This window comes from Saccopteryx bilineata, chromosome 3 (genome assembly GCF_036850765.1).
Source record: "Saccopteryx bilineata isolate mSacBil1 chromosome 3, mSacBil1_pri_phased_curated, whole genome shotgun sequence".
NCBI classification, from domain to species: domain Eukaryota; kingdom Metazoa; phylum Chordata; class Mammalia; order Chiroptera; family Emballonuridae; genus Saccopteryx; species Saccopteryx bilineata.
In genome coordinates, this window is record NC_089492.1 from 16535755 (window position 1) to 16553157 (window position 17403).

Here is a 17403-nt window from a genome sequence, read left to right on the forward strand (position 1 = left end):
TAAGGCTACCAGAGGGAGCTTCAAGGCTCCAGATTAAAAAGAAATGGGAATTGGCTTTGAGAGATAGTGAGAGGATATAGGATCAAGGAGTAGCCAGTACAAATGCACTAGACAAGGAGAGACCAGGACAAGCCATTCAGTGTTGAGGAGGGGCAGCATGGGGTGAGGGTGGCAGTGGGGATGGGAAGGACCTCCAAGTAGATGGAGAAAAGCGTGGGAGACTGGCAGCCATTAGGTCAGAAAGGCTTCAGATATTATAGGGCAGTGGTAGTCAACCTGGTCCCTACCGCCCACTAGTGGGCGTTCCAGCTTCCATGGTGGGCGATAGCGGAGCAACCAAAGTATAAATAAAAAGATAGATTTAACTATAGTAAGTTGTTTTATAAAGATTTATTCTGCCAAACTTCGTGAAAATCCGACATAAAGTACTTGGTAAATAATTATTATTATACGCTTTAACTTGCTGTAACTCTGCTTTATAAATTTTATAAAGTAAAATTACTTTCCTACTTTATAAATCACCATTATTGTGGAACTGGTGGGCAGTTAGAAATTTTTACTACTAACAGAGATACAAAAGTGGGCAGTAGGTATAAAAAGGTTGACTACCGCTGCTGTAGGTGATAGAATGGGTCACCTCTGAGCCCAGGCGTGTCCATGAGGATAACAAAGATGACCATAACAGTCCTTGGGTATGATGAAGATCAGTACCCCTTTTGCTTCTTGTTATGCCAACTGTGCTTTCAGCTCAACAACTGTATCAGCACTTAATGAAGACCCCACCCTGAGCTGGTCACTGAATATACATAGAATAAGTCAATGTTCCCACTTTGGAAGACCAAGGGGAAGCACGGTAAACAAGGTTCTTCAAAGCTTGAAATTACTTTTTATGCATTTTGATTTCACCCACCTGCTAGAAACCAGTAAACAGTCATCAGTACCAAAGGATCAGTGCTAACCTGCTAACCTCAATCTAAGTGAATTGGGGTAAAGAAACACTCAGGGCCTGACCTGTGGTGGTGCAGTGGGTAAAGCATGACCTGGAATGCTGAGGTTGCTGGTTCAGACCCAGTCAAGACATGTGCAAGAAGCAACGACTATGAGTTCATGCTTCCTGCTCCTTCCCTTTCTTCTCATTCTCTCTCTCTCTAAAGTAAGAAAAGAAAAAAGAAAGAAACACTCAGCAAACTGGAGCCACTGCTGTCCACATAGATGTTAACCACCACTCAGCAGTCCCTTAGCATAGACCAGACAGAGGGAACGGGGTGCTAAAGTGAACTGTGGTAGGAAGAACAGACTTTGGTCTTTCGGAACCTATCTGTCCTAGTGCAGGAAGGAAGTATAAGAGTACAAAACAAGTCCCAGTGCCACGCAAGAGGAATCTGGGAGTGAGCTGGTTGATGACCATCTCTTCCTGTCTTGCCTCTTAGAACATTTCCAGAGAGACAGTGGCAATGGAAGCAGTCCTGGGTTTGACTCTCTGACCTGTGATGTCCAAGCTGTGGTTGGGCTCTCTAATCCTAAATTTGTTCTTGTACGTAATGAGGATAACAATGCTTACCTCGTTGGCACTGTACTCCTTAGAGCTAATCTGTATAAAGACTATAGCATATCACCTGGCACAAAGTAGCAGTGAGTGAAAGATACACACAGCTACACACACACACACACATGCATTCCTGAGAGTTGACTTGTCATCTCTTGTTAATCCTTGTCAGGTTGTGCAATAATCCAAACTAGCCAGAAAAACCAATTCCAAGTCTCCGGGTGAGGAGGTACATTCAAGGAATGGGTGAAACATAAAAAAGCCAAAGTTCAGTTTCTTAAAAAGATCTTTTATATTCCAGAGAATGTTAATGTTGATGCAAAAGATAATTTTACTTAGGATACTAAACCATGGAGAGGGCCATTTAAAAAAAATACTATTTGGGTATTGACTCCATAAGTGTGTTCAGTTTATGCAAATTTATTGATCTACACACATAATATGGGTACTTTATATGTATTACACTTCTATAAATTTAACTTTATAGCAAAGCTTAACCACAAATTTTACTTGAATAAAGTGAAAAATGTTATCTGGATTAACTTTCTTTCTGTTTCAAAGACTCTTTTGTTAAGGGCTCTGAAATTATTAAATGTTTTATGTCACTTTGGTGCTTTTTTTCATTTGGTGGAACAATGCCTTTGCTCACACTCCCCAGCTCTTGTGTGAAATAAAGAGAAAACTATAATTAAGTTGGGGTGTTTTAATTAAGCAAACAAAGCAAGAAAAATAACCTAGCAACTGCACCTGTTGGAAACATCTCTGCGTGTAAAGACAAAGCCACCTATACAGAGAGCCTCTACACAAAGCCTAAAAAAAAATGAAAGAATACCCCCCCACACCCTTTGAAAACTCCCAGCCCTCCGTTCCATTTGTAGAGCTAAGACAAGACCGCTTCCGCTTTGCTTCAGGATCTGCCTCTTCTCTCCGAAGCTCCTCCCCCTCTTCTACTCCGTGTGTGTTATTTTTCCCACTTCGTTGTAGAATGTTTGGGGAAGCCTCACCCTGTCTCATCCCCTTGATCTACTCTCTCTAGAATTTCAGCACTTATTTTTTTTTTTTAAAGATTTTATTTATTCATTATAGAGAGGGGAGAGAGAGAGAGAGAGAAGGGGGGAGGAGCAGAAAGCATCAACTCCCATATGTGCCTTGACCAGGCAAGCCCAGGGTTTTGAACCGGCAACCTCAGCGTTTCCAGGTTGACGCTTTATCCACTGCGCCACCACAGGTCAGGCAATTTCAGCACTTAAAAACAAACAAGAGCTATTTTTCCGATAGAAAAGACTCTGGGCTCTTAATCTCTTCCAGATGGAATAATGACACTTGGAAACTAGTCATTGGATTCCAAGATTGCCAGTGATCGAATTCGATTTCTACAAGTTGGCTCAAGGAATTGAAATGTTGCCTTTTTAACGCCAAGTGTGGGCAAGTGAAGAGTCTGCTCTGTGAGCAGCTTTTGGCCAGGATGCCTCTTCAGCAACTGGAGAGTCAAAGCATATTACTTAGCCCACCTCACCTTTCCTCGCCCGTAAATTGATGGTGAAAATTTCTCCCTCTCAGAGGTGTAGGAAGAAGTAGAAGAAATAATGTGTGAAGAATACTTGAGTACTCTTGAGTGGTAGCCTAGAGCACCACCCTATGTGCTCAGTAAATAATGACTATGATTATAATTCTGATCCTTTGAATATTTATCATCAGAACCGACAATGAGTCAATACACTCAGAGTGATCTTACAATAGCAACTATATACTACTAGCTCTACACAGCTCATTTCAGTCCCCAAATGGGTCTCACAGGCTCAGTCAATGGGAGTCCCAGCAGGAAATGGCAAGGATGTGCAAATGGGCTAGTAAATGTAGTTTACAATAAAAGAATTCCTGAAGCTGTGGGCAGGGTGAAGGGAAACTAAAAGGGATAGTGAAACGCGCAGATTAGCAGACAGGGGGGACCATTAACAACTTCAGGTTTAAGGCCAGAGGGCAGTTTTGAGAGCCTGAACTAGATGCCTGTAAGGAAAGGGCCGCCTGCCGGCAGCTCTGGCCTTAAACATCGGGGAAGGAGCAGAGAGTAAGTACTCTGACCTGCGGTCCTCCCTCCCACCTACTTGCTGGTATGCCTCCCGTTGACCCGGTCGATTGCAATGAAGCCTGTTGCAGTCCATACAAATCAGCCTTCTGGGGCCCATGGCAGTCTGGAAAAGGGTAGAGAATTGATCTGGAAGACAAACAGAAATGCCCTGCGTCTTATCATGCTGACTATAATTCTAGCGTATAAAGGCATGTGTTCTTCTTTTTATGCAACTTGGGTAACAAAGGGACTTTGCATGCATTTTCCCTTATATATTAGAAACATAACATGTCTTGCTAAATTAGATGAGACTCTGTTGAAATTTATCTCACTTAGTCCTGAGATATGAACTCTGCATTTTCTTTCCATTTTCCAGATGAAAAACGGACCCAGAAAGGTTGAATGTCTCCAGGGGAATAATGCTGAAGCACGCCTCTCCAACTTACGAAATCTTAAATGGTTTTTCCAGTCTGCCAAGTTGAAAAGTAACTACAGAGATAGATGGTCTCTGTAGTCAATATTACAGAGACTTGGTTCGTAGCCTTGCAATGACACAGGATTAGGAAAACATGGCAGAAGTAACCAGGACAAGTCAACCTCCATCGATGAATCCAGTCTGCTGCTGAAGCAGCAACATGTTCACCTTTACATCAAGTCATTTCTAAAGAATCAGCGGGAGCTAGAAGTCCTTAGTGACAATCGAGGGCTGATGACTCCTGACAAGCCCAGCTGACCTGCTCCCTGCTCTGTGTGTGAACAAAGCCCTGATATTATCGCCATATCTTGTGTAGGACGGGGAGGCTGGCATCATCAGGGCACGGCGAGGGGAATGCGATTTCCAGAGCCAGACCTGAGCATTCGGTAAGAGCAGGAGAGACACACTCTTTCCAGGCCCATCTGAAGATCTGGTACGGTGCATGTGGTTTACCGTTATTTAGTGGTGTGCATTATCGCTGTCGCCCCGTGTTGATGCTGTGGGATCTTTGCACAGTAGAAGCTGCAGACTGAAAATCAGCTCAGATCACGGGCTCTGGAGCTAGCAACCGGGAATTACAATGTCCCCCATGCACCCTGGCTGCGTGAAGTTCAAGCAAGTCACTCACCTCTCTCATCTCAAATTCCTTATTTGCTGCAGGAAGAATAACAGTGTTCATCCCATTGGTTTATAATGAGGCTCTAATAAGATGACTCATGTAAAGAGCTTGGTACCCAATAAGCATCAGTACCGCCCTAGGTTTGCTGCTTTCATCACCATCACCATCACCATCACCATCATCACCAGCCTTACTCCACTGTCTCTCCAACTCCTGTTGCAGGGGTGGAAAAACCATAGGCCCAACATCTAGATTAAATACCAGGTCTAACTGCAGTTTCAACTTCTCCCAGAAACCTAATCTTAATCAACCAGAATGGACTTTTCTGGCCAAGCATCAGTCATCTGTCACATGGGTCCTCTCCATCCCCTGTAGAAGAAGAGGCAACCTATGTGACAAAAACCCTTCTCATTCCCCAAAGAAAAGACATCCTGCCCCCAAATAATCCTTCCTTTTCTTTCACTAATAACTCCATTGCCCCACCCTTCTTCCCATAAAACCCTTCCATTTGTACAATGCTTCTGGTTGCTAGATGGGACGCCGGCCAATTCATGAGTCACTTAATAAAGCCAGTTAGACTTTCCAGTTTGCTCAGTGCTTTAACACTCCTCTGCACATAGAATGAAAGCACTTCATTTTCCCCCCCTAACGTTGTGGCTAAATACCCATGAGAAGAGATAATGGTTCTTTAATCTGTGTGTTTGTTTTAGTGGTTGGGAGATCATGGTCCATGGGACCCTCGCGCCCCTCCCTATCTTGCAGGCAGAAGCACTGACAACAGACTTCCAGGAGGTTTGCATAGTGAACAGAGTTGGGAGATGAATTAGTGCCTCCGACCTGGAACCAAGGGGCAGGTCTGCTCATGGTCCAGGACAGTATAACACAGAGAATGTCTCATTCTGGGCCACAGGGAGAGTCTGCTTGAAGACTCTTACAAAATATTCAGGTTCCTCAACCACAGCTTGGGGAACTGGTTCCAAAAAATGATGATCCTCTAGTTATTACTCCCGCTGAAAGTAATACTGTCCTTTGGCCCTAATCCAGGGGTCTCATGTCTTCCACTAGCACCCATGAAATGATGGCGGGCAGATTTGCTCACCAGAAAGTAGGGTAAAATCTCAAGACACTTACCATTAGTGAAACCAGTGGTAGTCAACCTGGCCCCTACCACCCACTCGTGGGTGTTCCAGCTTTCACGGTGGGCAGTAGCAGAGCAAACAAAGTATAAATAAAGAGATAGATTTAATTATAGTAAGTTGTTTTATAAAGATTTATTCTGCCAAACTTAGCGAAAATCCGACATAAAGTACTTGGTAAGTAATTATTATTATATGCTTTAACTTGCTGTAACTCTGCTTTATAAATTTTATAAAGTAAAGTTACTTCCCTACTTTAAAATCACCATTACTGTGGAACCAGTGGGTGGTTAGAAAATTTTACTACTAACATAGATAAAAAAGTGGGCGGTAGGTATAATAAGGTTGACTACCCCTGTGTTAATCAACCTCGTCATGCAGATAAATGGTTGCAAAAGGTAACAACTTTTTTTTCAAATTTAATTTTAAAAATGAATTTAAAATTAAAGGAAGAGCAAGAATGAGGCTCCCACCTGACCCAGGGGACTTGGGCTGATGTCTAGCTGCTTATCCTAAAACAAGGACAGGAGCAGGGCTCTTCTGTTGAATGGCGTGGTGGCTGAGACAGGGCCACTGGGGGTCCTCCTCCAGCCAAGCCTCGGTCGTGGCCCCGGCACAGCGCCTCCTGCCAGGAGCTCATCTCGGCCGGCCAGCAGGCCATAAGTGCCTCCGCTTGGCCTTCAGAGCCCGCAGCCTGCTCCTCAGCAGCCTCTGCCACCCCACCCCCAGTTCCCCAACCTTTTATTTTATTTTAATGGGGTGACATTGATAAATCAGGATACATATGTTCAGGTAACAACTTTTAACCCACTGACCTTGCAATCTTTGGACACTCTTCAAATAAACCAAGAAGGCAGGAATCATTTATTGCACGATTCCATGCAGCTACTAATTAACTGAACAGCACCGGGGAACTGTGGAGATGGCTGTATGTAATATACTAGAGAGCAACTTTATTAAAGCTTGCAAAATAATTAAAACATATTATGAACACAAAATTTGAATTAATATTCAGAACTCGGATCTCAGTCTAAAAAGCATGTCTATTACCAGAGATAGGACAAGATGGAGTCAAATGCTTGGAGACTTTTGTTTTTCTTTTATTCCAGCTTCATGATTTAGGGGGACATCATTCAACTCCTCTAGCTCATGCCCCCAGTCTCCACTGTGGGATTAATTGTACCTACCGGTACAGAGCGTCGTACAGCCGACCTAACACGCTAATGTGTAAGATGCTTTGTAAACTCTGCAGAGGCAAGACAAGGCAAGTCTCTGGCTACCGCTGCTTGTCACTAAAAGCAAGCTCTCGGGCTCTCTTTGCTGGTACAAGCGCAGGAGCCACAGCCCTCACAGCCTGCGAAGTCCTTCGTTCATTCAGCAAATATTTACTGTGCCAGGCACTGGGAAGGAACAGGAAAAAGACCTCAGGGGCACACGGTAGAGAAACCTCTGATAAGATAAAACACACAAAAGGGCTTTTCCCCTGTGGATACAGTTTCTCCCTTCTATTTCATTTCGGTCTGGTCGGTAGAGGAGAGAACATAAAGGAAGCGGCAGGAATGCAACAGAGACGGCATGGCCTACAAACCAATTCTTCAGTCGGGTCTCTATTCCTAGGCAGAATAAACAGACTACCAGGGACTGGAGGGAGCAAGTCCTGCTGCTGAGAAAACCAAAAGCCCTTAGGATAAAAAAGTAAACTAATGTCTTCACAAACCAGACCTAGAAGGGATTGAACTCCAATGTAAGTCTGAGATTAAAGAAGAACTGAGTTGTCTCCTCCACATCTGAAGATGAAATCAAGGTTGGTTTAAAACGTGCATTTCAACTATTCGTTTTAGTAAGGAAAGTCCAGACTGTACATCCAACTTGTATTCTCTTTTATAGCTAATTCTGTTTAATACTGAATGATCCCAAGTTTCAACTGTTTTCTTAAAGAGATCTATTTTGCTAACTGCAGAAAGATACTCAAGTTTTGTAGTTTGGGACACACACTCAAAATATCTTCTGGCACGAGAGTATACACAGATTCAATTTCGTTCCTGTAAGTCACGAGTATTGATCCCGCTAACAACGATTTCAACTGAGAAGTAAGACGTGTGCAGTCTGGGAGAATGTGAGGCATGCTTATGTGTTGGGCGCATGAGGGATTGGTGCCCATGCCAAATAAAGTGGGACACTGTCAGCCCCTCCCAGAGAGATGCCACGCGCTGTTCTTTTCATCTTCAGTCCACAGTGGAGGTTTAATGAGACCTTGTTGAGGAAAAGTGCATTGTGTCCTGCATGTGCTCAGCTGAATTCCTCAAAATCACAAAGTCCGGGCCCTGATCCAGGAACACACACCCTTTCTCTCCTACTCAAGTTGGCAGCAGGGTGTGACCAATAGGATGCAATCATGCTGAGGTCAGCCCTGTCCTGTGTGCTCATGCAGAGGAGTTCACTGAATGCCCACAAGAAGTCTATGCGGTTGACACCATCCAACCTCCATTTGCTAGAAGGGCAAATAGAGGCACAGAGAGGTGAAACCACATGCCCCAAGGACCAGAGCCAGGATTCACACTCAGGAAGCCTGGCTCCTGGACTCCTAACTGCCATGCTAGGCTAAATTTTGAAATAATATAAGAATCCGAGGTTTCCTTCATTTATATTATTATTTACTACACTAATAGCAGCAGCTAACATCTCTTGGGCTCTTACTCTGAGTCAGGCATGGTGCTGAGCATTGTACAGGCCCTACTCATTTTCTCCTCCCAACAGCTTTTCCATGTGGGTCCCAACCTTTTAAGACTGCAGATCAGAGAGGTTCAGTAACCTGCTCGAGGCCACAGAGCAAGCAAGTTGCCAGGCTGTGACTGGAGACCGGGGCTGTGTGACTCCAAAGCCCCCACCTGCTGTCACTCACTGCACCGGAGGACTCACGTCACAGCTCACCTATAACTTTTCTCGCTTTGGGGAAACTTGAAAGGGTCAGTTCTGCCCTCTTCCCTGGCATTTGTTCAAGTACCTCTGAGTGCAGGTGACTGGAGTGACAAAGATGTTAGTAAGAGGTAGCAGAGTCACTTGATTTTAGTTTGGATACCTCAAGTCGTCTTAGGAAACAGCTGGCTGAGAAACACCACCGCGGGTCAGAAAGCCAGGGTGCCCCCAGATCAGCATGGTTCAGCAAAACCCCAGACAGAAACCGCGGAATCTCACAATGTCCTATTAATAGCACGGAACAAACAAGCAACAGCAGAGCAGAGGGGAAATACTGGCAACACGACCAGCACCCCCGAGCCGGTGGGAGGCCGCCGAAGAGCCGCAGCCTACACACCTGCCACCCGGGCCAGGCGTCTCCTGTCCCTCCCAAGCTGCAGGACCGTCACCCAGATGTGACTAAATGGCTTGGGGTCCCGGAGGCTCCCCCTTCTAGGACTACAATGTAACTAACACCCTCTCTATTCTCTATTCTCTTACTGCATTCTTCTTATTATTTACTACAGTACTATTTCTCTACAAAGGAAGTTCAGATAAAATAATCTAATGGAAGTGCTTTGAAGAGCTTAAGTTACAGAAAAGAAAGGCTTTGTTGTTTTGATCGCATTTACAGAATAGTACATAGATGGAAAATTATTTCGCTCTCCTTGGCCAATGTCTACTTTAGAATCTTGGAGTATTTGCAACACATTTTTATAGACAGTTTTATACCCAGATATTTACAAACTCCACATTATGTTTTAAGATAAACTACAGTTTGAAGCGAACACTGGTTTTATTCATATAATCTCTATGAAAGGGAAAGATTTATTAATAGCCTAGTAGCAATAAGTTTGGACTCTGGGCTCTTGGGTTCAGATCCCAGCTGATTTTTTTTTTTTTTTACTTAGTGAAGTGATCTTGCGCATGAGACTTAACTCCTCCCAGCCACATTTTTCTCATCCATAAAATGGAGACAGTGATAGCATAGAGGTTGTTATGATGATTAAATAAAATGAATCAGTCAGGATGTCCAGTAGTTAGCAACCAACAGATATTATCAGCTGTTACCTTCCCAAAAGGAAAACAACGAAGGAACACATACAGGATGCGGCTAAAGTAGGGTTACAGTTGTGAGTGTGGGAAACAGAGTTCATTCTTGCATTATTGTTTATTAATTATCGTGTTATCTTCCACACAAAAAACTGTAAACCTACTTTTGTAAGACCTTCTTTCACAAATGTCAGAGATATCCTAAACAAGGGTTCTGGTGAGAATAATATATACAAAGAAAAACTTTAATTCTAAAATAAATACAATACTTGAAAAGATGAACTACGAACAAAAAGCCACAGTGCATTTCTTAATGTTATTTTTAAAAGTATCCAAAACTTACAAAACAATAATTCATGTTTTGTAAGTGATTCATGGGAAAGATGACTAGGGAAACAAGGAAGAGACATAAGCATAAACAAAACTGATCAAATAGGTAAACGGAACAGCAGGTTGCAAACCTCCCAAAGTTTGTTCCATGCGTAATCCAGCAACCAGAAGGAGGGGCGAAGTGGCAGCTAGTTCATGCAAGGTCATACACTTATTAAATTACTTTTCCTAGTGCCTATTTCACAAGCAGTTTGAAGAAATACATTTACTTGGAAACTGAGACACGGAATACTAATGACTGGAAAGCCAACTGCACACAGAGAAAGCAGCGCGACATTGATCAACTCACCCAGGGATCAATGAGTTTATTCATACCTTTCAGCAAATATTCACCAGCTACAGTTGGCCAGGCACATGTGAAATCACAAGAAATACAAAGAAGGATAAAGCAGTCCCTACAGTTCTGTTTCCTAATCTAATGCATTAAACAGAGAAAGATGACATTTTAATACAGCCCTTTGATGGGCAAACACACAGTCCTAAGGGGATGGGGAAGGGTTCACAGAGAAGGTCATATTGAACATGAAGCCAAGAAGAGTCAGAGTGTACTAGGGAAACAGGCGAGCATAGCATGAAGAGTGTTCTAGTTTGAAGGAACAACATATGCAAAAAGTATACCAGAATGCCACTTCTCTACTCCCTACTCTCCAATGCTGAAAACCATGTATTCCACTACATTCCCAATCAAATAATACCCCTTTAATGTCTATCCCTTTAATCAGAATGCGAGCTCCATGGGGCTAGAGGCTTTGTCTGTTTTGGGTCAAGGTACATTTCCAGTGCCTATAACCATGCTTAGCATGTGGTAAGGACTCAATAAATTTTGTTTGTATAATTAATTCATAAATGGCCTGAAGGTAGAGAGGGGCCCAGGATGGTCCAGAGACACACAGTTCAGTGTGAATGGCACATGAGATGTAAGGGGAGAAGCAAAGAGGGTGAGGCTGGAAGAAGTCCGTTTTCTAGAAGGCATGAACACTTCCTTTATCCTTTCTTATTTTGGTCTTGCCATCATACCCATCCCATTAGCAACACTAGTTCTCTAGGAGAGGTGTTCAGTTATTGCTAATCCCAATTCCCACAGTACAGTGACACAGATCCAAATAGATAGATGAGTTAGAAAAGAGTGTCATAGAACTCCCCGGCTTCCTTCCCGGGAAATGACAGGGATGTTTTTGACAACTCAGAATCTATAGTTTGAAGGGCCCAGCATGGTAATCTAAATAGCGAACACCTGCTAGGATCTTCCAAAAGGGATTAAGAAAGTAAGAGAAAACAGCAACAGAACATGCACGCACACTCAAGTGGATAATGGCGGTCGGTGTTGATGGGTCCTTTCCGTTCGAATTCATGTGAGTCAGAGTGATGAGGGATTTTCCTTACTTCAATATAGAAAGCAAGTGAGAGGGGAGCAAGTACATACTGGGCATTAAGTAGCTGGACAAACCCAACTTGAGAAACAGAGGTGAATAGAAGTGGGACAGAGGCAGGACACAGGAGGGACAGATTCAAGGGTGGCCATCACTATCATGTTAATATCTAAAATGGTTTCATTGGTGTGTCTAACAACCTGCCGGAGTTACTAAACTAAATACTTAAGTATTTGACACAATTTATTCTTTTAATTCCCACACAAAGCTATACACCTTGGAGGTAGGTGTTACCACCACTCCCATGTCATAAAAGAAACTGAGGTTTACAAAGGTAAGGTGACAGGGCTAGAACTCAACCCTGTCTGGCTCTTAACCATCATGCTCCTTAGTCTAACTACCCAACCCTTTCCCCCATGCACCAACCCACCATCATAGAGTAGTAGGCTTATCATGTGACAAATACGGATTTCCAACTCCCTTATGCCATGTATAGCAACCAGAGTTAAGGAGGGGGTGCCATTGCTCCTGCACTCTTTTTCCTTATAGTTGCCAAGGAAACAGACAAAAACAAAGAAGGCAAGATGGACTAGGGACCACAGAAATAACAGATCAGCTCAGAGACCACTGGGGAGATTCAAAATCCATCGCAACAAAATACTCCTGGGCTATAGTATATTCATTTCTCAAAAAGCTCAGAGATTGTTCGTCTTGGACCATCCGGCTATCTGAAGTTCTCTCACTATTCATTTCTTGACCTGACCTTGACCTTGCACTGCTCTTGATACTGCATCCCTAGCCATTTACAAGACTATGCTTCCCACTTACACAACAGTATTTAAAAGAGAGAATGGGCAGCTACGTCATTTGAGAACGGAACATCATGCTCCAACCTTTTGTTTTTACTTCTGGGGTTTTGTTAAATCAACTTAAATATAGAAAATAGTATTTAAATCGGTTCTTTATTAAGAATTTTATGAAATTGACTTAATTTCTGGCAAAGAGAAAAGCAAATGAGTGATAAAAAGTCTTCTCATTATTAAAGGAACAGTTATGTAACCATCCCACATGGGAGAGCCAGGCTCAAGTCAAAATAATAAAAGACTAAAATAGCCCTGCTTCTCTCCACAAGTTAAGGTTACAGTGGGGGAGTTCATGTGCTACATACTTCTCGTAGAGCCTCTGTCCTCTCATGAAAGCCTTCACTTCATTGTCCAGTGGGAAGGTGCCGTCATCCTTTCTAAAGCGGTAGAAGAGTTTGACATCCTTGAATTCCTTGTGCTCGTCACACACTAAAACACAGTATACAGAGAGGCAAATAAGAAAAAGAAAAGTTCTTATTTATTTATTCAAATGAACTGATTGCTAATTAAGATTTGTTTTGCTACCTAACTTCCTCAAGCAAATGACAACATGATTTAATACAGGTAGAGTAGTTAGCAGAGTACCCAGAACAATGTAAGTGCTTAGTATTATAAGCTATCAGATCATCATCATTGTTAGCTATAAAAAGGGTCACAAAATTCACTTCATCATTTATTCCACAAACTCCTCTTGAGTGTGATATTGGGGTAGGCATCAACCACAAGAAATGTGAACTTCAACGAGATAAAGAGAAATGTCAACACGCAACTGAAGTGCATATAATAAGGCAATGAAAGAGGTAAGGAGTTAGTGGGAGCCCAAAGGAGGAATACTCAATACCCCAGTAACCTAGCGTCGGGACCGGCTGCTTCCCTGAAGAGCCTGCACATAAGTGGAGACCTGAACAATCAGCAGCAATTGGGCAAAAATGAAGAGAAAGGGCATTCCAGCCCAAGAGAATAACAGCATTGGAAAGACCTTGGCCAGGGTTAGAGGCTTCAAGGAGACATGATTATGAATATTCATTGTGCCATTGAGAGTAACAGCAAAGAGTTGGCAAGGGCCGAAATGCTCATGGATAAATGTAGGATGGCACAATCACACATGGCATGCGTAGAGGGCAGGGGAAATAGAAAACAGGAGATGCACTATCAATGTGCGTGAGTCTCCCCGAAAGCATGTTGAGCAAGCTGCAAAAGGATAAACACACATCTCTATAATGGTTTAAAACAATATGATGTGTTGCCAGGAGATGCAGATACGGAAAAGAAAGGTATAAAGAAGTCCAGAAATAAACCCAGATGTCTCCTAGAGGGAGGAAAGAAATGGAGCTGGGGAAAGGTACACGGGAGACAGTGGAAGTAAAATGTGTTATTTCTTAAATGGGTAGGTTCATATCTAGAATAGAAAATGCGGTCCTTCACTTCCGCTCAAGTGACCTTGACTGTCGCCTCACTCACCGTGGTGAATAATGCCCCGGTCCGCCAATTTCTGCATGAGTTTAATTGCCGTCTCTCGGTCAGAAGCCTCTTTGTGCTCAATCAGCCAGTCAATCAGTTCCTTTGCGACAAAACAGTTTGGGTAGGTTTTGAGATGATGCCGTCGATCTTTAATAACCTTTTCTTCGTGCAGCCTGAGCCTGGAGAGGAAATTTGGCAATCCTGTTAGAAATTTCAATGACAACACCAGTTATTAAGCCAAATCCCAGACAACAGTGATGGAACGGAAGCTGTAAAGGGACCATTGAGCTGTTCAAAAGTTTCAGCATCAGTGGGTGACTTCCAAGCCATGGGAGCCAAGAGGCTCCATCCAGAGAATGATTCCATCCCCAGACCTAGAGAGATACCAGTGAACGGGAGGAAAAAGCAACCAGACAACCTAGAGCTCTGAAGCCACTCAGGAGGCTGAGAAGAGCTCTTCCAGCCCTCCCCTGCCTCACTCCCTTCCTTTTATCTCTCCCCCAGTGGGCTTATGGCTTCAATCAACCAACAAACAAATACTCTAGAAACCCAACTGACCTGTGGTGGCGCGCTGGATAAAGCATTGACCTGGAATGCAAAGGTCGAGGGTTTGAAACACTAGGCATTTGCTGGGTCAAGGCATATACAAGAGGCAACCACTACGAGTTGATGCTTCCTGTTCCTCTCTCCATCTTTCTCTCCCTCTATTCTCTCTCTCAAATCAATAAATAAAATCTTTAAAAAAAACAAACTCTAGAAACTACTGAAACCAGGTACTTCCTTTTCATCACAGATTACTCAGGATCCACCATATTTGCATTCATTCATTCATGTGACAAATAGGAATGAATGTCTATCACCTGCCCATTAGGCACTTCTGGGCATCATAGACACACACATCAGAAAGTATACAAAGATCCAGGCCTTTATGGACCTTGTTTTCTATACAAGCAACAGTTAATCCTTTCGTGAGGCTTAGTAGGGTCCAGGTGCTGATTTGAGCATTTTACATAGATTGACTCAATGCTCACAATAACAATCTCATCAAAAGTTATTATTGCTCTTTTTCCTTCCTTCCTTCCTTCCTTCCTTCCTTCCTTCCTTCCTTCCTTCCTTCCTTCCTTCTTTTTTTCCTTACAGCAGACAGAACTGAGGTCTCAGAGACCTGTCTAAGATCATACCACTAAGATCTGAACCCTGGTGGCCTCATTTCTGAGTCCGGCTTTTAAAGGCCACATCATGCTGCCTCTAGCTAGGGAGGAATAATAAGAAGATCCAGGAGATGGACTATAGCTGTTGGATAAATGCAAATTTACAGGCTGATGGATGAGTGTGGAGGTAAGTGATTGACACAGAGCCTTCCCTCATTTCCTTCAGAATTCAGTGACTTGTTTCCAAAAATCTTAAACCTGCTCCCCTAAAAACAGTTTCTCCCATTTGTATTTCCATCTTTTATCAACCCTGCATTTACTTTTTATTTCTCAAGTGAAGGGTTTGAGTTGGGTGGACCATGAGGTAAGCTTTCCTCGTACTTCATCCACATGCTCCTTTTATCAATTGCCAACGTTGATGAGAAGTGGGAGTATCACATGAGAATATGACAGCAACTGTGTGCTCTGGGCAAGTAATTTAATGTCTCATTCTTTCCCTGTAAAATGGAGGCAATTATGCCTACCCTGTCCTTGCAGTGTTGAGATGTGGGGACACAAAGTCTGTGAAGCACCAACAGCCCCGCATAGTGTCTGACACAGATCTCAGCCCCAGACTCCCACCCTCGAGCAAGGACCTAGATCATACTCTCGCCTGTGCTTTGTACAAGGTGCACTGAGTGATACTGAATAGGCTTTGATATCTGTAAAGCCAGGAGCCACAGCCAGGGCCACTATCACAGCAGCCTTCTGGCCTATGCAGGTTCGCATTGGATTCGGACAGTCGGTAAAGAAACAATGGAGCCAAAAACTGATAGGCCATTTTCTTTAATCCTAGCTTGCACCAGGCGGGCAAGTAAAAACACACACTGGGCTCCAAAACCCACTCACATTCAGTGTTCACAAAGCTACTGACTTATCCGAGTTTCCTAGAATCAAAGGTTTCTAGCTCACCAGACTTATTCATCTCTGTTCCCCATCTCCTTCCTTCTCCAGCGTCAAATTGCACAAACTGGCCTCTCACTCAACACTCCGCCATTTTGGCTGCTTCTCCTGGCCTACTCCACGTGGCCTCCTTCTGCTCTCTGCTCTGCTCTCTCCTCTAATGATAATCTTAGGAACCAAGAGAGCAAACTCTCGTTCCGCCCCCATTTTATTGTAGCTTCACAACCTCTAATCCAATATACAAAATAGGGAAGTCTCCAATACAAAGTCACTTCTCTGAGGCATGATTGGATTGTACCACCCACATCAAAAAGGGTGGGAAAGGCTTAATCCCAAAACCAAGCCCCAGGCTACAAGGATTCTCAACACACATTAATATCACCTGGGCGACAGCCTCACGTGGGCATCGCCATCCTCAACAAAGTGAGCATAATACATTTTATCTGCCCAACAATATCCCAAGGTTGTGATGAGTAGTGGGGTGCATACAGGGCTGGAGCTCTGAGGCTAAGCGGCTCTTTCTCGCTGGACACTGTTATCGGCTCAGCAGTGTTGCCCTAAAACTCACATGTTGGGGCCCTAAGCCCTGGCACCTCAGAATGGGATTGTGTTTGGGGAGAGAGTCTTTTGAAAGGCAATTAAATGACAAGGAGGTCAACAGGGTGGTCCCTAATCCAATAGGACTGGTGTCCTTATCAGAAGAGGAGATTAGGACACAGACATGCACAAAGGGAAGACCATGTAAACACACAGGGAGAAAGAAGGAGGCCATCTCCAAGCCAACAGGAGGCCTCAGGACAAGCCAACCCTGCCCGCACCTTGATCTCAGATTTCCAGCCTCCAGAACTGGAAGAGAGTCCACTTCTGTTAAGCCTCTTGATCCATTTTACTTTGTTATGGCAGCCTGAACTGACTGAGAGAAGCACCTGGTGAAGGCTGGAGGCTCCTGGGTAGTCCGGGGACAAGGACTCGGCTGGGGCGTCAGCAAGGGGAGAGGAGAGGAGGCGAGAAATGAGTCCCGACACCTGTTAACTGCACAGAAAGGAAGGAGCCATTTGCCCGGCGCTCTTACCACATGCCCAGTGTTGTACTGAGCATTTTCACACATGCTGTCTTAACAACTGCTGCGGCCTGACGCTTGCCTCCCTCAACATTCCCGTTGAAGTACTAAACCCCAAATATCTAACCGCCATGCTGTACACTTGAAACTAACGTAATAATAAATGTCAAATGAAATTGAAAATTTGAAAAAAAAATTTTTTTTATTAATTTTAAAAACAAAGAAACATGAAACTGCCAAATGTCAGTTAAGGGGACAGTCAGGGGCACAAGGCTAGGACTATGAAGACTTGGCTGCCGCCCTGACACAGCCTG

The 17403-nt window shown here is 43.7% G+C and overlaps 1 protein-coding gene across 2 annotated transcripts in view; it reads right to left on the bottom strand.

Moving 5' to 3' along the window:
• Positions 1-17403, bottom strand: part of DEPTOR (DEP domain containing MTOR interacting protein) — a 137889-nt gene that overhangs the window by 82095 nt on the left and 38391 nt on the right. For both annotated transcript variants that reach the window (XM_066265754.1, XM_066265753.1), the window contains exons 2-3: positions 13937-14115; positions 12781-12904 (exon numbers count right to left, since the gene is read on the bottom strand). In XM_066265754.1, coding sequence (XP_066121851.1) covers positions 12781-12904; positions 13937-14115 — 303 coding nt within the window. The remainder of the gene's footprint in view (positions 1-12780; positions 12905-13936; positions 14116-17403) is intronic.